This window comes from Frieseomelitta varia, unplaced genomic scaffold (assembly GCF_011392965.1).
Source record: "Frieseomelitta varia isolate USP_RPSP 00005682 unplaced genomic scaffold, Fvar_1.2 scaffold_875, whole genome shotgun sequence".
Lineage (NCBI taxonomy): Eukaryota > Metazoa > Arthropoda > Insecta > Hymenoptera > Apidae > Frieseomelitta > Frieseomelitta varia.
The window spans coordinates 303,863-324,291 of record NW_025110673.1 but is presented as its reverse complement, the minus strand read 5'-3'; the positions used below and the strand labels follow the sequence as shown (position 1 = coordinate 324,291).

The 20,429-nt window shown below is 25.8% G+C and overlaps 4 protein-coding genes across 7 annotated transcripts; 2 read left to right on the top strand and 2 right to left on the bottom strand.

Moving 5' to 3' along the window:
* The first annotated feature begins 3,202 nt into the window (after nucleotides 1-3,202).
* LOC122536870 lies at nucleotides 3,203-7,456 on the top strand. 4 transcript variants are annotated; one of them, XM_043669622.1, is made up of 8 exons: nucleotides 3,203-3,290; nucleotides 3,991-4,168; nucleotides 4,335-4,519; nucleotides 4,604-4,950; nucleotides 5,052-5,788; nucleotides 6,084-6,357; nucleotides 7,010-7,069; nucleotides 7,160-7,456. In XM_043669622.1, the coding sequence occupies exons 3-7, from the start codon at nucleotides 4,338-4,340 to the stop codon at nucleotides 7,066-7,068; spliced, it is 1,599 nt and encodes a 532-aa protein (XP_043525557.1). In that variant the 5' UTR covers nucleotides 3,203-3,290; nucleotides 3,991-4,168; nucleotides 4,335-4,337; the 3' UTR covers nucleotide 7,069; nucleotides 7,160-7,456. The 4 variants fall into 4 exon arrangements, with proteins under 4 accessions (XP_043525557.1, XP_043525558.1, XP_043525556.1 ...); XM_043669623.1 differs by having other exon boundaries at nucleotides 3,208-3,346; nucleotides 6,087-6,357; XM_043669621.1 differs by having other exon boundaries at nucleotides 3,208-3,346.
* Nucleotides 7,457-7,789: 333 nt separating this feature from the next.
* On the bottom strand, nucleotides 7,790-9,539 carry LOC122536873 (46 kDa FK506-binding nuclear protein-like). The gene is made up of 4 exons (XM_043669630.1): nucleotides 9,332-9,539; nucleotides 9,073-9,162; nucleotides 8,045-8,903; nucleotides 7,790-7,951 (listed from the first exon to the last, which is right to left on the bottom strand). Exons 1-4 carry the CDS (start codon nucleotides 9,339-9,341, stop codon nucleotides 7,870-7,872), a joined length of 1,041 nt encoding a protein of 346 aa, XP_043525565.1. The 5' UTR covers nucleotides 9,342-9,539; the 3' UTR covers nucleotides 7,790-7,869.
* A 337-nt stretch (nucleotides 9,540-9,876) lies between these two features.
* LOC122536872 (microfibrillar-associated protein 1) lies at nucleotides 9,877-11,741 on the top strand. Its single transcript, XM_043669629.1, has 4 exons — nucleotides 9,877-10,087; nucleotides 10,246-10,922; nucleotides 10,993-11,162; nucleotides 11,241-11,741. Exons 1-4 carry the CDS (start codon nucleotides 9,991-9,993, stop codon nucleotides 11,674-11,676), a joined length of 1,380 nt encoding a protein of 459 aa, XP_043525564.1. The 5' UTR covers nucleotides 9,877-9,990; the 3' UTR covers nucleotides 11,677-11,741.
* Nucleotides 11,742-11,790: 49 nt separating this feature from the next.
* LOC122536880 (endoribonuclease Dicer) lies at nucleotides 11,791-20,158 on the bottom strand. The gene is made up of 26 exons (XM_043669643.1): nucleotides 19,968-20,158; nucleotides 19,709-19,887; nucleotides 19,441-19,618; nucleotides 19,094-19,333; nucleotides 18,744-19,029; nucleotides 17,884-17,960; nucleotides 17,701-17,804; nucleotides 17,493-17,631; nucleotides 17,286-17,416; nucleotides 16,901-17,141; nucleotides 16,438-16,701; nucleotides 16,071-16,340; nucleotides 15,816-15,992; nucleotides 15,523-15,727; nucleotides 15,025-15,343; nucleotides 14,603-14,955; nucleotides 14,331-14,479; nucleotides 14,095-14,202; nucleotides 13,692-13,991; nucleotides 13,329-13,544; nucleotides 13,055-13,255; nucleotides 12,835-12,916; nucleotides 12,546-12,766; nucleotides 12,238-12,409; nucleotides 12,081-12,156; nucleotides 11,791-12,009 (listed from the first exon to the last, which is right to left on the bottom strand). The coding sequence occupies exons 2-26, from the start codon at nucleotides 19,864-19,866 to the stop codon at nucleotides 11,850-11,852; spliced, it is 4,827 nt and encodes a 1,608-aa protein (XP_043525578.1). The 5' UTR covers nucleotides 19,867-19,887; nucleotides 19,968-20,158; the 3' UTR covers nucleotides 11,791-11,849.
* Nucleotides 20,159-20,429: the final 271 nt, after the last annotated feature.

The following is a 20,429-nucleotide window of genomic DNA, read 5'->3' as shown; positions in this document are numbered from 1 at the left end:
AAAACTTATTTTCAGAAGAAATTTTGAAGTAAAATGTACCAAATTTGATTTTTAAAAAAAGCAAAAGAGTAATATGTATGAAACATATAAATAATCCTATTTCTTTTTATTAAAAATTATTAAATATTTATCAAATATATAAATATGTATCTTGCATTAATTTATATCGCTCAAAATTGAACCATGGATGAAATATAAATAATTTTTCTATTTAGTCTATTTAAATGTAATAACATAATAAAGGATAAAGACTCTTGAACGAACAGGTCGAGTTTATGTGACGAAGAAACGGGACTTTCAGTTTCTTTTGGACATTCGCGAGTGGAACGTCGTGAGTATAACGGTCACGCTGGCACGCATGTGAAAGTTTTGTCTTCCGAGCGCCCAGCCTCCTCCACAAAGTTTATTGACGCAGAAAAAAAGATTGAAACAGATACACAGGTATTTAAAAGTACATATAAATTTTCAAAATCAATGAATAATTTAAAATTTAATTACTCTAAATACTCAATAATTTTATTTTACAATTATTTTCAGTTACTTTTTTATATATCATTTTACTTATTGATATATTTTATTATATTAGTCTTTCTTAGCTTCTCAAATAGCAAATAATTTTTAAATTATCAAAAAGAAACGAATATTTAAAGGCAAATACGACTTTCATTTTTAGTAAACAATATTGGTGATTCGTGAGAATATTTCATGAAAATTATATTATTATATTTATATTTAAACATTATATTTATATTTCATAATGATGCAACACTTTATTCGTAAAGATTTATTTCATTTTAAATTGTATGTGTACATTTTAAAAAAACATGAAAGATCTTCCTACAAATTTATGATTATAGAATGTATCAATCAATAAGGTTGAGTAATGAATACTATTACGTTTTAATAACAAATCATACTTACATATATCATAAGAACACCTGCAGTATTGTACTTTCAATGATATTTACATTATGCTATTCAACTATTTATTTGCGTTACTTAGTAATTTGTACATTTGTCTTTAATTACAATTATTCAACTGATAGGATAAAACTCTAAGATGATTTATGAATAATTTTTTAATTTTAGATATTTAACTAACTGATTTATCTATGTTAGTCATGATCTACATGTTTATTGTATCAATTAAAGATCAGCAATTCCATGAATTTTAAAGATAATAAAATAATAACAAAATAACAATTTGATTTAGTAAAGAAATATTTTTACGTTAAACAAGACTTTAAGAAAAAAAGGCAATTCGTGAGTACGCTACGCGACACTCTGTGAGGAAGTTGCGAAATGGTGTGAGTCTCGACAGAATGGCCATATGTTAAAGTCAAAGGACAAAGATATAAGAACATGAAACGATCAAAAAAACGGAAAAAATGGAGTTTGTTTAGAGTCAATTTTTCTTAAACATTGTATTTGTCCTCCGAAGGAATTTTAGTTATTCACTTTCATAGATTGATCTTAAATCACTCGTTTAATCTTTGTTCTACAAACATAACAAAAAACTTCATTATAATATATAATAATATCGAAATTTAGTTAAAATTCTAAATAATAATTTAAAAAAGCACTTCTAATAATTTTAGAAAATACTCGTCAATGATTTGTCCAAATTATTAAATTATGGAACAAATTGATAAGAAGATTTCAGTACATTTTATATATATTTGATTTCACGCATTAACATTACATACTGTTTTTATTGAAAAAATTTTAAGTATACAACAGAATTATAATACTGTGCATATATTACATTAGATATTAGAAGTTCTATTATATACATACTTCAACAATGTTACTTAATTTTATTAGCTATTGCGCTTTGGATTATAAATATTTTCTAAATCATAATACGTCACTATTTTCTTAATATTTCTTAATTTCATTATTGAATGATTAGATTCTATTTTGCAGCAGTTAAGTTTAGTTAAAGAGAAATTATAGAAAATAATGAATATCTCAGCTAGAAGAATTAAATCATGTGTATCTCTTTGGGTAATGCGTCGCACATTGACTGTCGAAGCACGTAAGTACATACATACATACATGGATCAATAAAACTGACGTAATCTTTAGTTGATCGTTGAATATGCAAATACATTTATTGATTGTTATTTTATACTTTCTCCAGGGAAAAGAAAAGATATAGATATTATCTTCTGGTTGTTTAGTCGATTCCAACAGGTAAAGTTTTTATACTTATTCAATAATACAAAACATAAATCTGCATATGAAAGTTGTACTTTGCCTGGGGCTTTTTCGCCTTTCTTGTATCACTGAAAGAAAATTTTTACCGTATGAATATCTCTTTCCTTTATTTTATTATCAATTAATTTTTTATTTAATCCTATAATTACATCTACTGAATGGTTTTCACTAATTGTTAATTATTTCAATCTTGATGATACTTAACTTTTAAAGTTATGTATCTTTTATTTCGGATGTTTATACTCTTGATTTTCTTCGATTGATCTGTACAGGATATGTAAAATTACAATCCATCGCATATGTTTGGAAAAGTTCGTTTAAATTAAACAAAGATCTTTACTTGTAGGAAGGAATAGAATTTGTCAGTCAATTAAAAGAGCAAGTTCGTTCTTTTTAAGGACTGCAGCGTAATAGAATGGAGAAGCGGTTATTTATTTTCGAACTGTAGGGCGATTATTTTTATATAATGGTCCTATGAGTACGAGTGAAAGTTCGTGAAATTAAATATTTTTTGCAACTCCGTAGATTGTTAATCTTATGAGCTTCCCATAAGATAAGATATGAGTTTCCTATAAGATTATACATTTTATTTGTTTTTTTCTTTTTGAGGAATTAATAAATTACACATAGCTACTCGTATATTTTATATAACAATTGTTTGAATTAAAATTTACGTCTTGTATAAATCAAACTTCAACAATTTTAACAATATGAAAAAAATAAATTTACAATTGAGTGTTCATTCAATAGTTACTTATTTAAATAAACCTAATTTGATAACGTTTATACTTTCTTGTTCTATTTTATTTCTTCTTTTTTTTGAATAATTTAGAAACTAATTGATATTTATTGAATTATTATTTGCAGGTTTAATAAAAACATTTCTTGATTACATAATCTGTGTAATACCATCTTTTGAGTGAAGTTTTCATTCTTCTTTAAGCACAGGACTTTTGTAACGTCAATCGACATTCCAGGGTACACCGTGTAATACCTGAACGTCGGGTAGTGAGCTATAGTGACGTGAAAGTGGCCGACTGGAAGCGGAATGCGGAGTGCTGGGCGCTGCGGTGTGTACTTACATTGACCCATGGTACTAAGTAATTGGAGTACCATGTTTATCTGTGTATGTACAGAAGTATTTTTGATATATCAATTGGACCAATTCTTTCGTATCGGATACGTCATTTCTATAATATAATTTATGTAATCGTTATGTTTCAATATTGATTGAAACGATTTGACTTTAAGAAAACGGTCGATTATTTTGTAAAGATTATAAAAAATATTAATTAAACAATGGCAAAATCTGTCTTTAATATTTTATTTAGTAAATAATTATTATTGCAAAAAATATCTTATATTTTCATCTGCTTGTAAAGAATGTCCTGAATAATGTAATACTTGTTTCATGTTGTCCAATTTCTTACGTGAACATGACGAATGTGAAAGCGACCTTGAAATTTGGACCATCCATTGATTAATACTAAATAGTATATTCAATAAGTGTCTATTCAACACAATTTCTATCTAATAAATTAGATTGTACAGTCGGAATTTCAATGAGAATTTAAATTGAGATGTTAATTTAATCGACTTGCAAATAAAACTTAAAAAAAAGCTTTTTCCGTACAGTAAAACAGCTACCAATGAAATAATTTAATAAAACAAGAATACGACAGAAATTTATTTTATAAAATTTATTAGATTCCTGCCTTTATGTTTATCAGTCAATCATGTTAATACTAATATTTGTATTATATTTTCCAGTGATTGTATCAGGAGATGCTGAAATGTTAATGAGAATAAAGGAATTCAAAAATGAAAACGCGCGGCTGTTAGGCCGCGGTCGATTATTTTAAAAGAATATGCAACGATGGTTATTGGCCCTAGATGAACCTGCATCTAATCCATGCGGTAACACCGTCATCAGCCACGAACCATCGAGGTATGAATATATAAATTTGTAAACCACCTATATCTGTATGGCACTTTCAATTATTTTTTATATCAATTATAATAAATATTATTGGTGACATTGTTAAAAGTATATACAAAACCATGAAGTTTTATAAAACTTCGCACGGAAATGATATTAAATTGAATCGTAACAGGTGATGCCGGAACGCGGGAAGTTTTGTTCCAGTGCCGCAATCGCATTGGCAGTTTCAGGTGGGAATCAAACTAGTTCTGACAGTGAAACTACCAAATTGTCTTTGTATGCGCCAAATGAGAGATTCACTTGCAATTCTGACAATCTGTACGCAGTACCACGAATCGATTTACATGAGATAGAATGGTAAATTAAATTTCTTTTTTTATCATTGCAATAATGTACAAACTATCTTTAAATATAAAATAAAATAGAAAAAACTACCTTCAGGATAGAAGCTGACTCGTTAGAGGCTGATGTTTCAAGATTTGTGGCCGGTTCGTCAACAGTAACAACGACCACAACGCGAAATAATCTAAGAAAATGCTATCGAACTTCGACCAGTTCCGGTTACTCCAGTCATTCCCCGCCACTATCAGCTGGTTCATATTCTTGTTATACATCAGCAGTCTCAGGTCAGAATTTTTTTCGAGGAGTACCTTTAACAATGAAGGATCAGTTCAGTGGAGGTCTTGCTGTAATTCACGAGAGTGAGTCAATTCCACGTCCTATTTGGCCGACTACGTTTTCCAATCCACGCGAATTTTATCAGAGCGATGAAAATCCTGAATATGATAGTAAGTGTTGATATTTTTATGTTTCCAAGTATTGATATATTGATATTTCTTTCATGTTGATATTTTATAAAAACAATAAAATATATTGCGGTTTATAATAGCTTTGTATACATGTTGCGGATGCAGTTGTGCATACACTTATTCATATTGCGATTGGGATTATGAAAAGTCTGCAAGTATATCAGCACACGATGTCCTCCTTGAATTATCTCAAACACTGAATTCTGTGATAGAAGGCAAAAATGCTATGACACCAGAAGAGATTTTACACAATATCTCGTATAAGGTTGCTCAAGGAATTGATTTAGAAGGGGGACTTTACGAATATGTTTACCATAATTCCTCTTTTTTTCCAAGCAAACGATCATTTTTAAATGATAAGAATTCGTATCTATCAAGTAGCAATAAAAATTCTTCGACAAAAATTAATCCAGTTAACTCAAAACTTTACAATAATACACGACAATTTTATTTGCACAATCCATGGTACACTTGCGTATGCACTTGTAAACATACTCATAGATTTTTATCATCTTTTGAAAATGATGAACAAACCAAGATGAACGATGAATCAGAAAAAAAAGAAAATCCTGTTATGCTTTTGATGGATAATCACTGTCAAAGAATAAATTCAGAATTAATGTTGCAGAACAATAAAAATATTTTTGAATCGCATGTTTGTAAATGCTTAAATCGTTCAATCGTTGATAATAAAAAAATAAAAAATATATGTGTGAATCGTTGTATTAAAAGTGAAAGGAAAGAAACAATTAATATCAATGAAGAAATCAAACAAGATCGGAATAAAGTTATTTCTAACAAACCAGAATATTCTATGGTAAGTCTATGTACTTCTGAACTATAAATTTAAGATAGATTTTTTTTTTCAATTCTTCAACCGATTTTTTACTCAATGCACAAATCTTTTTTATAAGTAAATTGAATTCTTAGTAATACTTTAGTAATACATTTATTTCCATATACTTCATTAAACATGTATATCTTTTTTCACATATAATAACGTTATATACATTATAACATTATTACGTTATATACGTTATAACGTTAATAAAGGCGCAAATAATACTAGTCACAATATCAATGTAACCAACGTATCAAGACTGATGTTTCAGCAGTTGGAGTGCAGTGATGGTGATTCATTCAACAAAGATAGAATCTTCTCATCCAACAAAAATAATTGGGATTATCGTATGCAAGGATTTGCTGAAGATTTAGATTTCACACTTGACGTTTCACGAGCGGAAAGATTGGGTCGTGTAATTGCAAAAGCAAAACAAAAACGACAATGGTGCAGAGCTCTAACCGCCTTCTTCGGACTAGTCTTCTTTATTTTAAGTGTCGTCATTGTTTCTTTATCCGTAACGAAAGGACGTAAAGTATTTGGAAGTATGTAATTTGATTTATAAATCAAACAATTTCATTAGAATATTCTTGTAAGTTTAGTAAAAATACTGACTGATACTTGCTTTATGTACTTTTAGTACCTTGTATCCATAAGTTAAATTAATAGGATTTAAATCCTGTTAGCAATATATGGCTGTGACCATGTTCTTATATATTAATGTTAATATGCAATGTATATCTGAATAAAATAATATTAAGTAATAATTAAGATGTACAATAAAACATGAAGATTCTATGATTAAAAATTTAGGCAAATAAATTAAAAAAAATTAAATTTAATTAATTCAACAATAATTATAACAATTTAATTTTTTAAATTTAATTTTAATTAACAATTAAAGATATATTAAATATTTTTATAGTAAAAACATTTGCTTGAATATAAAACATTAATTTTAATTATTGGTATAAACCATTGCGCATGCTTTTACGAATGTGAGTATATAACATAAGTAACATCAAATAGAATTCAATAATTTGAAATATAGTAAAGAAAAATATATCCAAAATTTAAATTTTGTTAAAAATATTATTCTTTCATATATGAAATAATAAAATAAATTATTATACGAATAAATGTTTAAACTTAAACTTAATTTTAATATAAAGGTTATATTCTTCTACATATTTCCAGATCATCTCAAACCAGTTACATTGGGTAATAATAAGAAAAAATATATTTGTTTGAATTAAGGTATTAGTTAAATTTCTACACTGTGTGAAAATAGTTACTTTTAAGTTAATTATTAATTTGGTATACATATATTAACCTATACTGTTCCAGATTTGATTCTAAATTGACCTAAAATGGTATGTGTACCATGTGTAGCTATACCAATATTACTCATTATATGGAGATTTTTGATACAGCCATTATTTCTAAAGTGGTGGCAGTTCAGAAACAAACAGAAAGAATTAACAAACAAAAAACAACCTCCACAATTGGTAAAGGAATGTAAAAATGGCACTTGTACACTATCGTGGATAAAAAATCAAGAAAATAAAAAATTGGATTAAAAAACATTAAAATGAAATTTAATTATGGATATAGTTATTTCAAATACAATTTATTGCAAAATATGAAACTCTATACTTATTTACAACTTTTTTGATAATTATAAATCTATTATATTTTATCTGAAGTAAATTTATTGTTATTATAATACAAGGTGTATAATTATATAAATTTTAAAGTCATTCACTATTGTTAAAAGATAATAAAATTTTATTTTTTCCCTATTTTTTTCACAATTTATTACGAGGAAAATGTTAGAAATAAATAGTTTAATATCTCGCATTTCATAACACGATACATCGTTTTACAAAAATGTATACAATTTCATTTTATATTCCAACACAGTATCAATATTTTTTTCATGTACTATTTTGAAGAAAATCGTAGTTTGTAGAATAATTAAAAAGGATATTACATTTATTAGTTTAAAATACATTATACATCGCTTAACATTATTTAAATATTCTTGACACAATGATTTAATGTACATTCCTAAGTTCTATTTCAAACATCAGTGTGCTATTACCAGGAATAATAGGTGGCGAGCCTTTTGCTCCATATCTATAATGAAAATGTAAAAAATAGTGAATATAAATGTAAAATAGTGAATATAAATAATATAATTTAGTTTATACACAAATGAATAATACATACGCCATAGCTGGAGGTATTGTAATACGTCGTTTTCCTCCTACTTTCATTCCTACAATACCAACATCCCAACCTTTAACTACTTCACCTTTTCCGAGTCTAAATTTAAAACCATCTCCTTGCGTTGATGAATCAAATATTTTTCCATTTTTCAAGCGTCCCACGTAATATACAGAAATATATTTTCCATTTTTTGCAACACTGCCATTACCTATTTTCAATTCTTTGATTTGTACCCCACCTTCTACTAGTCTTGTTTTTTGGTCACTTTGGATATTCATTTCATTTTGTTGCTGTTTCCCTTTATCTCTTTTTTGTTTAGCTTCTTTTCCATTAACTACTCTTTTTTTCTCTTGCTGTTTATTTTTTTTATCTTTCTGTTGAAACTTTATTTTTTCTTCTTCATCATCTTCCTCTTCTTCTTCACCTTCTTCATATTCTTCTGTACCTTCTTCATTAAATAGTAATTCCTCATCTCCTTCCTCAGATTCATCAGAATCATGCTCTTCAGTTATACCATCTAGGTCTATATCCTCATCAGAAGATTCTGCTTCAATTTCTTGTTTAGAGCGTTTAATATTCTTTTCACTTTTTAAAGAATCTATAGCTTTCCTTTTCGATTGTTTTTCAACTAATTGTGGTACCTGTTCATCTTCTTCTTCTTCTAATTCATCTAAATCGTCATCAGGTATTAAATAACCAGTTAAATGTACTTGACCATGACCATGACATATAAATGCTATTGTGGTTCCCTCATGAAAATTCAAATCAAGTGGTACCTGCCATGTTGTGCTTTTTTTTAAATTGCATAACAAATAACAACTATCTTCGTAGTATAACATTACTTGTACCACACTGTCATCTATAATAAACAAAGTTTAAAATGATATACTACTATAATTTAAAAACATAACAAAGATTCGAAAAGTTTAAGGTTTAACATATTTAAGGTTTAAATAATAAACCAATTTATCTTTTAACTTAAAAAAAAATTATTTAAAAATCTAATGAAAAACAAACATTAATTTTACCGGCTTTTTGAAGATTTAAACTAGCCATTGACACATGAAATGATTTTTCAACAGTTTGTGTATATCGTCTATTTGGTTCCAGTATTAAACCTGAAAAAATTATACAATTATTATTTTATATAATTTCGTTTTAGTAAAATACTATTTTCGAAAATTGTAATCATTTTTCAAAACCACATGGCGACACCATTTTAAAACACTATACCGGCAAATTTTAGAAGATCGTTAGATATATCTTAACCATGATAATTATATTTACCCCAAAACATTTTGTTTGTGTAATCGTATAATTTTTATTCCAGTAAAATGAAATATTAATAATTAAACCTTTATTTTTTTTACAACTAACTATATATATCAGATATCCCTCGTGACCTCGCGCCAACTCGCAAATGAACACCTATAAAATTTCATACAGCGCCATTATCTAAAACTCAATTTCCGTCATGAACTAATTTTTCATAGATTCAACATCATAGCGATAAAAACTTAATGGATTTTAAGATATTTTTTGACTTTGAAATTTAATAAATGACATTTCTTACTATTGAAATAATAATGTTTTTAAATTTAAATAATGAAAATTTTAATTAAAATTTATGACTATCTTAAAATTATTCTAACCAGAATGATATAATTTCACGATTTAAAGTTAATATTAATAACAAAATACATTTAAATATATGTTTCAACTTTCAGTAATATTTTTATTCTATTTTAGTATATAAAATAGTATTTCATAATTTCGTTGCGATCGTTTCTGGAAAAAATTTGTAAATAGCATCTCTATATGTATATTCTTTAATATAAGGGGTTAATATTGGGTATTGCTACAGATAGACTAGATTGATACAGATCTACTAAAGTATAATTTATAAAATATTTTAGTTTTGAAAATTTATATTGTGAGTTAGCAAAATGATGATGGATTATTTTGTTACAAATAATTCTCTGGCACCTGCACCTATGGGAATTCAAAGTACTGCTGGTGCTGTACCTGTAAAAAATGATAAAGGTTATTAAATATTATAATTATAATTAATACTCAATTAGTTATAATACTTATTTTCCTGTTACAAAATTATAATTATTATTATAAAAATTAAGCGATTAGAAGCTATCTTTATGAATTATATTTTAAGTATTATACCTTAAATCTTCATTTAAATTTAGGTGAACTTTCTATGAAAAAAGTAAAAGTACATCGTTATGTTTCTGGCAAAAGGCCAGATTATGCACCAGCTGCTAGCTCAGAAGAAGAGTCTGAAGAAGAAGATTTCTTAGAAAAACGTGTACATAAAAATTATGAAGAAAATGAAATTTCTACAGATACACCTACGCATTCACAGGTTAAAATAAGTGATGAAGATGATCCACGTATAAGAAGATTAATACGTTTGGAAAAGCAAAAGGAATCTAATACAGAAATTCGTGCAGAAAGACATAGACATATACATGAACCAGAATTAATTGAGATTGAACCTGAAAGAACTCGAGAAAGAATTAAATTAGAAAGTTCAGATTCTTCAGAAGATGAAGAATTGTCAGATTCTGAAATTGAAAGAAGACGAGAAGCATTAAAACAACGAGTTTTATCAAAAAAAGAAAATGAAGAAGAATTAATTCATGGAGAAGAAGATGAAAGATCAGTTGATACCTCTGAGGAAAGTTCAGAATATGAAGAATACACAGATTCAGAGGAAGAAACTGGTCCCAGATTGAAGCCAGTTTTTGTACGTAAAAAAGATAGAATTACTGTGATGGAGAAAGAAAAAGAAGCAATGAAACAAAAGCAAGCAGAAATTGAAGCCAAAAAGTTGGTGGAAGAACGAAAACGACAAACATTACGTGTAAATCAAATTATATAGTTAATACATAAATAATATTGATTATTTTCTTCTAACATTATTTATTTTACAGATGGTAGAAGAAGCAATAAGAAAAGAAACACAAGTAAATAAAAATATTAGCGAACATGAGGGAAAACTTGAAGATGTTTGTACAGATGATGAAAATGATGAGGTTGAGTATGAAGCTTGGAAATTACGAGAATTAAAAAGAATTAAACGTGATCGTGAAGAAAGAGAACAGTATATATCATTAATAATAATATATCATTAATAATAATGTTTACGTTCAATATATATTCTTATAAATATCTTTTTTAGGCTTGAAAAAGAACGGCTTGAAATTGAACGAATACGTAACATGACAGAAGAAGAACGAAGACAAGAAGCGCGATTAAATCCAAAAGTCATTACAAATAAAGCTGCCAAAGGAAAATACAAATTTCTACAAAAATATTACCATCGTGGAGCTTTTTACTTAGATAAAGAGGATAATATATTCAAACGAGATTTCTCTGGTGCAACTCTAGAGGATCATTTTGATAAAACGATTTTACCAAAAGTTATGCAAGTGAAGAACTTTGGACGTAGTGGTAGAACTAAATATACGCATTTAGTTGATCAAGACACTACTCAGTTTGATTCACCATGGATTTCAGAAACGGCACAAAATTTAAAATTCCATAACAATCAAGCTGCGGGAATGAAGCAAGTTTTCGAACGACCATCATTGAAAAAACGAAAAAATGAAAATTAACATAAAAACTTTAATTTGAATAAGTCGATATTTACAATATATTATAAAATGACATAAAACAATAATACAATATATTGATTATGATGTAAATTTCTCATTAATTATAGATTTTGGATATTTTAAATATATAATAATTTGTAAATATAATTTTCAGTACATATAATAATGATTTTCTATTTTTTACATAACAAGTTTTTTAAAGCTTGTTTTGCAGCAGCACACTTTGCTTGTTTTTTATTTGCACCAAATCCATGAAAATGTTTTACTTTCCCAGCAATAGTTACTTTTAAAGGTACCATGATAATATTCGTATTATCAACAACACTTGATTTTCTGGGGAAAATATGTAATTATTAACTAATTTTAAGGAAGATTAAATATTAATTACTACTACTAATACTTACAGGAATAGTGGATTTGCGCCTTGAGTTTCATATAATACACGAATTGGTTGTTTTGGAATATTTTTACTGAATTCATCTAGATAAAAAGTACAAATTAATGATATTTATTTATAGTAAAATATTTTAAAGTTATTAAATTATTTTTATAAATACGCACCGATTTCTTTATGCATAATGGAATATATTATATTCCATACTGTTGTAAGATCTTTATTACTATCCAAATATATTGCACCTATTGTGGACTCAAATATATCTCCTAAAACTTTAGGAACTTCTACATGTTCAGCCATGTTACATTCGTCTTCTTCTAATAAAATCCATAGAAGCTGTAAATATAAAAAACATATTATTTATGTTTATGTAGTAATACAAAAAACATATGTATGTATGTACATATGGAAATACAATATATATTTTAAAATAATTCAAAATATATTTAATGTATTTCTTTTGGTGAAATACCTCGTCATTCACAGCGAAATTTCTGTCTTCTTGAAATTTTACAAATCGTTCTATAGTATTGTTTAATTCTGGAGTATAAGATAGTAAAGCAACATGTAAACCATGTCGTACAGTCAAGCAAGCAAAAATAATATTATTAACAAGAGCAGATCTCAGATCTGTTAATGCACCAGGATTTAAATTCCCACAATTTTCATAAATATAGTTTGTAATTAGGAAATCTGAAATAACATAGTAAATTAAATATTCTATTGATCAATAAACACTTAAAATAAATGCTTTATTTTACCAAGTATTGCATCACCAAGAAATTCTAATCTTTGATAACATTCAGTCATATTATTCGGTGTATATGAGGGATGTGTAAAAGCCTGAAATATTTAACTTTTTTACTTAACATTTATATCTTTTAATTAAATTAATTTATCAAATTATATCTTATGATATTAAAGAGTTACAATAAATAAAACATTTAATTATCTTTTCTTTACTATTAAGAGTAAAATTACCTGCAATAAATATCCTTTATTATTAAATTTATATCCAAGCTGAGATTCTATCTTGGAAGCCCAGGGCATAAAACTGTTTATGTTTCCTTCACAAATTATTGGATTCTGAGGAGTACCAAATAACAATGCATCAACATCAATTTCACTTGGCAAAATTTGAAACCATTGTAATAATGTTAAAGTATCTTTAATACCCATACTCTATAAAAATAAAAATATTAATAATAAAAAAAGTTATTGCATTATATATTGCAAGATTTGTTTTTAGACTTACTCTAAGATATACACCGATCAATGCTTCTACACAATCAGCTATTGCTTTATCAGAAACAGTTTGTAGTCCAAGATAATGCTCCATACCAGTTTGTGATTCTGCTGTTTCCCAATTTAGTATCTTTGTTTGCATTACATTCATTGTGGTTTCACTGATCTGTCCACTAAACTGTTCATCTTTAGGTATTTGAATTTCATATAAAACATTTGGTGATACCTTACAAAGAATTTTATTTATTGTATTAAATGTACCTACTTTATTGTAATTTTGTTGAATTTTAAAAAATCATTTTAATTCGTATTGTCTATTAATTAATTTGCTCTGTATATGATTCGATTTTAAATATTGATCTTAAATACAAACCTCTGCATCTATTAACACATTTTGAATTTGCCTATGTACTGTATAAGCTGGAGCAATGAAATTGCTTGAGACTACAAAACCATCAACTTTCATACGTCCCGGAATATGTTTCTTAACTCCACAATAATAAAGATTACGATTGCCAATAATTTTTCCCTTTAATGCGGTTAAATGACCTTCAGTATATTTTGGAAAATTATTGTATAAAAATAATGATATAATAAATTTCAAATACGAATCTCCCAAAGTTTCTAAACGTTCTAAATTAAATGCATCATGTCCTAATTTGGTAGTTAATGCCTATAAAAATTAATGTTTTCATAAACTGGCTAAATTAACTAATTACAAAAAAAAATAATTAAAAATACTGATGAACAAAAAAAAAATAATTAAAAATACTTACATACATAATCTGAACAGGATCCGGACCACGCGAATTTTTTAGTAACAAAATTTGCAAAGGCGGTACTGATACTGATGGTTTAATTAAAAAATTAATGTTCTCATTGGCCTGTAGGATTATAAATTTTGTGATTATTGTAAATAAATGTCAAATATAAATATTATATATGTATATAAATTTTTAGAATCATATAACGAAATCTATACGTATATAAAAAGTAAATTACAAAATATTACTATTATCATATTATTTTTATCCTGTTTTTCATTCATAAGTTGACAATAATGTTCGATTTGAATTAGCTGAATTTCTTCAATATTTCTGTCTAAATCTGGTGGTTCTTGATATCTTGACCATGGGTAATGATATGATTCTGTATTTAATACTGTGTGAAAATAAATAAAAACAGTTCTGTTATAATAACTATAATAATAATTTGTAAATGCAAAAAAAATATTTAGTTTACATAAATAGATACTATTTTCAAAATAAAATAAAGTAAGAATACCATCTATTTCTGGTCCATTTAAAACTGGTTCTGATTGAAAATTATCCTTTTCCATAGTAGAAGTTTCCAATAAAGGTTCAAATGAATCTTCTCCTTCTTCCTCAGTTATCTCTAATGGAGGCCATTTATTATTTGATAATAATCCTAAGCTAGTTTCTTTAACAATAAGACATCTCAAATCTTCTGCAATTAAAAGCTGCGAAATTCTATGTAAAATAGATGGTAAAGTTGTTGCTTTAAGCCAATATAAAGCTGGAAAGTTAATTTTAGTACATAATTCTGGAACTAAATGCTCTTTCAAATTTTTTGGTGAGTCCACATATCTGCGATTTTTTGATTCACTATGCATATGTCTGTATATAAAAATACAATTTAATTATGAATTTATTTTTATTTAGAATATATATAAATTTATATATTACCTAGGTATTATATAATCTATTGTCCTCGATATTGACTTTACTTCTAACATTGGTTGTCTTAAATCACTTATTACCAAACCATGTTTTTCTTTATAATAATGAGCATATGATGAAAAATTATCAGTTGGAAAACATGAATTTGGTGTAATATCATGACACACTTGAGTAACAATGTATGTTTCTGCAGCTCTATAATTGGGTTTAATCAATGCTAATTCATAATCAGTGGTTTTAAAATGAAATGGAACTGGTGGTGATATATGTTCAATAGATTTATGCCCGTTTATAACTTTCCAATTTATGTCCCAGTTTTCATCGACTAAAAAATCATATCTTAAAATAGCATTTGTTCTATTTCTTTACTTTTAAATCTTAGAATAAAAGAAATTTAAACATTAGTAATATTAGTGATATTTTACATAATAACAGAAAGAATAAATATATTTTTATTTTCTGTATTGAATTATTATTTTATATTTAATCACAAATTTTACTTACCTGGTACAATTAAAAAACAATTATCAAGATTGTAATTATCAAATACCATAAACAATTTTATAACTTGTACAATTTCATCAAATATCAAAGTATGAAAACTTTTTAATAAACTAATTTCATTTCCAGATAAAAACATCGTTGTATGATTTACTTTAACATCAATATTTAATTCACCAAGATTCATAAAAATCGGAAAAGATGGTATCTGTAATAAGAATATACTGTATGTAATGTTTATTACAAAAATTAACACAAATTTTAATTTTTAATTTAAAACAAATTTAAATTTATACCTCTAGTATTTGTTTTGTAGAAAGTATACCAAAACCTGCATTATTATGTAATAAATTATAAAATATCAAATGTCGATTATCATGGTGTGGCGCAGAAAACTTAGGTGTAGCATGAAGAATATGTAGGTATACTTGTTTTTGTGGACGAGGAAATACACCATACAGAGCTGATGGAAACTAGATCATATAAACAATGACCATAATATAAATGATAATATTTATTACATTTTGATCAATGAAATAAAAAGTTTTTACTTGTAGCTGATAATGCCGTTTTCTCTTGTATGTTCCTATTAAATCTTTTTCTGATTCATTTTCATCATTCCAATTTGGAAATAAATAACTTAGATCTTTCTGAAGTGATTCTGCTGTAACTGGCTGCAACTTATCAGTTAATTCTCCTATTTTATGTAATTCTTTACACATTTTCATAGCAGCAGATCTCTTTGCACCAGAGACAGAAGGCATAGAATCACTAAAAATGACAGTTCTTAACGGAGATGGTAATGGTAATTTAAGGGAAACCTAAAACATATTTAAGAAACATATATAAGAAAGTTATAGTTCTATATAAGAAAAAAGAACCATATGAAAAAGCTAAAATTGTTTTGACTTTTAGTACCTGATATTTATTAACTTTAGTATTATTTGAATTTTCTGAAATTCTATGTAAAATCCAAGTGGGTGATAAACAGGTAAATTTTGATTTCATTAAGGATGTACAATATTCATTTATTACATTAATTGCCATCTGTTCTGTTATACAACACATTTGTCCATCATTACCAGTTATTATATATGGTTCTATGGTGTATTGATATAATTCATTTTTTATTTCATCTTCAGTTGGTAAATTACGACGTTCATAACTTTTTTCCTCCAAATACTAGTTAAAAATTTAAAAAAATGCAAATTATAATCTTTATAATATTAATATAATAATATAACAAAATATCCTCTCAATATAGGAACAATGTTTACAATATTTTAAGTTCTTAATTATACAGATAATAATCATAAGAAATTAATATAAACAGATATAAATAATTATAAAAAATTAATTAAAAAACACAGAAAAGTAGTACCTTTTTTAAGTATTTTTCTGTCATTTGAAATTCATTATATCGTTGTAAATACTGTGATTCATCTTTTTGTACCAAAATTTTATAATGACTACATACATGTCGTGCTCTTCCTTTACTTTGAATATATGTTCTCACATCAAGTGGAAAATCATATCTTACAACTAAAGAACATTTTGGTACATCTATACCTTCATCTATAATATCTGTTGCAACAAGACAATTTAACAAGCCATTTCTAAATCTAAAAAAAGAAAAAATTACAAGAAATTATATATTTTTTTTATTAATGATCCATAGTTGATTTTTATATTAAAATTAAATAAATAGATTTATAGTGTATAATAATATATCTTATTATTTAACTTATTTATACAAAATATTATACCTGAGCAAAACTTCCTTATTCCGTTTTGATATACATAATAGTTCTTTAGAATTTTTATAAGGATTAACTGAGACACCCATCAGAAAATCTGGATGTAAAAATTTATATTCTTCATCATGCATAGATATATTCTAAAATAATACAAATTGCAAAATAATGAATAAAAATAAATTTACATAAAATATTAACATAAAAATTATTTTTTACCTTTAATATTTGATACAATATTTTTGCGGTGAATCGGCGTTTTACGAAAATAATACAGAAAAATATTTGATCATCAGTTTTGTTTTTATAAAAGTCTTTTAGTATTTTAAAAAGTTGTCGAACTTGGTCAGATGAATATCTGAAATTGCATATTGTTTTAAAATATTATTAATGAATTGTATAAAATGTACAGATGGAATTAACTTACTTATAAATCCTTTCTTTTTCTTCTTTTTCTTTCATTTCATCTTCTAATAATTTTCTACAAGTAGATATTTTTGATATAATATATTCTAAAATATATATAGCTTCCTATAAATATAACATATTATATTACAAATAATATAAATAAATAAAACTTAAAATATTTTTGTATCCAATATTTACATACTGCATCATCTGTAGCTTTTTTTAAACATTCTAATTGGATTAAGTAAAGTAAAATACATTTACTTGCACCATAAATTCCTGAAAATTAAATTTATTAAATTATCTATACAAAGAAAGGTAAATTAGCATCAATTATTTTAATCCAAAATATTTCAATGCAAAGTCAAAAAAAACCTCGTTTTTGAAAAAAATAAGTTTTAAAATTCTACACAAATTAAATATAAATGTACTTAACAATGTATAAATGTAAAAATTTAATTTTCTGAACATAATATACAAATTCAATTTTCCCGCAACAAGATGTCAAAAAAATTACCTTTTATCTTCATTTATTTTTAGATATCTAAAATAGGGAAATAACTCTGATCATGTCAAATATGTCCGTTGATTTTTAAAGATATGTATAAATTTTGTCAACAAGTTTTTGTAATTTTATAACACCTATTGCATGAAAGACAAAGACAATATGAGAACAAAAATACATTACTATTTTTCCTCGTCTTTCATTTTAATTTTATAAAATTAAAATCAAAATATCTACTAAACTAATAATTTTCTGACATGCATAGATTAATACTTTTTTATAGAAAACGTTAACCTGTATCGATTAATATATAAAAAAATATATAATTCCACTTTAAAAAGTTGATCTTGAAATCTTTAAAACACTCCTACCTGCAAAAAAATTATCATTGTCGTAATATAACCTCTATTCTTAACAACTTTTGTTGACAAAGTTTATCCATACCTCTAAAAATAACAGACATATTCAAGGTGACCAAAGTTATTGTCCCATCTTGTAGAATAATGGTATTCTTTTATTATCTTCTTGATATTCTGCTATTCTGGCATTATATATACCTGTACTTGAAAGCTGATATTGTATGTCCATTAATACATTCTGCAACTTTTGACTGATAGTTTTTGGTCTAAATTCTTTGCTTGATTCATAGTATTTCCAAACATCTTTTAAAATAACATAATTTAGAATATTTTTTACATCCTGAATGATATTATTTATGGACTTTCCAACATTATCCACAATATATCTGTTAAATATAACTATTTCTTCATTTGGTGATGTATAATACTCTTTGTGTGTTATAATTGCAGTAGTTATTTTTGCATTAAACGTTACTTCTAAAGACTGAATGAAATTTAAATATTAATTAGAAAAATTTTTTTATTTTGTGATTATAAATGAAATTTACCTGAACAACTGACTTTATTTTTTCCATCTTTACATTAGCATTTAACAGTGTTGCTGAGAGTCCTAATACTTTTGGTTGTTCTCTCTTGGAACAATTTTGAAAAAATTGCATAATTTGTCGCATAGGATGATCATTTACTGCTCTATGACATTCATCAAAAATAATCAAATTTATTCTATTTAAACTCATATATCCATGACAAAGTGCATTGACTAAGATTTGTGATGTCATTACCAAGACCTATAATATAATATTCTTTGAAAGAAATGCAATTAAATGCAATTCATATATTATAAAAGCGATATTTGTAACAATAACAAATTATAATTATAATTATCTTCTCTTACATTATGCTGTTTTAATTGTGCATTCCAATCTTTAGTATGCCAAAAATCAACTCCTTCTTCACTACTAAATGCTCCACAGGAAAAACCAGTTAACCTTCTAATATAATCTCTTTGTTGTATGACTAAGGGTAATGTATTCACTATAAATACAGTATGTTTACGACCTTCATCATAAGACCTAGATATAAAATTCACGGTACAGACTTTCAACATTAATGATATTATTACTTTATGATAATGATTGAAAGAAGATATTGATGATTCATACTTTTGTATATCTGCACTTAATTTTTTTATAAGCATAACAGCAATATATGTTTTTCCAGATCCTGTTGGTAGGTAAACTATAATATTTTCTTTACATGCAATTTCATATAGTTCAACTTGATAAGCTCTTGGTATAAAATCCTCTATATGAGTCTCCATAGTTCTTAACAATAAAAAGATCTGAAAAGATAATATATTTACAGAAAAAAAAAAAAAAACTTAAAAATTACAATTGTTATTTATAAATGAGCACAACTTACCAAAGATAATAAAATTTATAATTTTTGAATAAAATTAGCAATGTTTTATCTTTTACACTTTTTAGCAACTTTTAGTTTGTGAAAATTCACGGACTAATTTCATCACACAAAAATTAAGGGAACTCCCTTGATAATGTTAACAAATCGTCTATTACCATTCTTTAAACACGTCATACAAACCAACCTTAATACTAAATATTACTAATAATTGCAAATTGTGCAATCAAACATTCTAGGAATAAATTTATTTTATTATTTATAGTAATATATTCTTATATCTTATAATTTTATATTAACAAATTAATTACAAATAAAAATAATAAATGCTTTTGTTTCATAAAAATTTTTTAAATATGACAGTAATTGTTAATTTTAGTTACAAATAACAAATTTTGTACAATACGTTAAATTTAGAAACATTTTTAAGTTAAATTAATATTTTAAATAACATTTTTATATTTT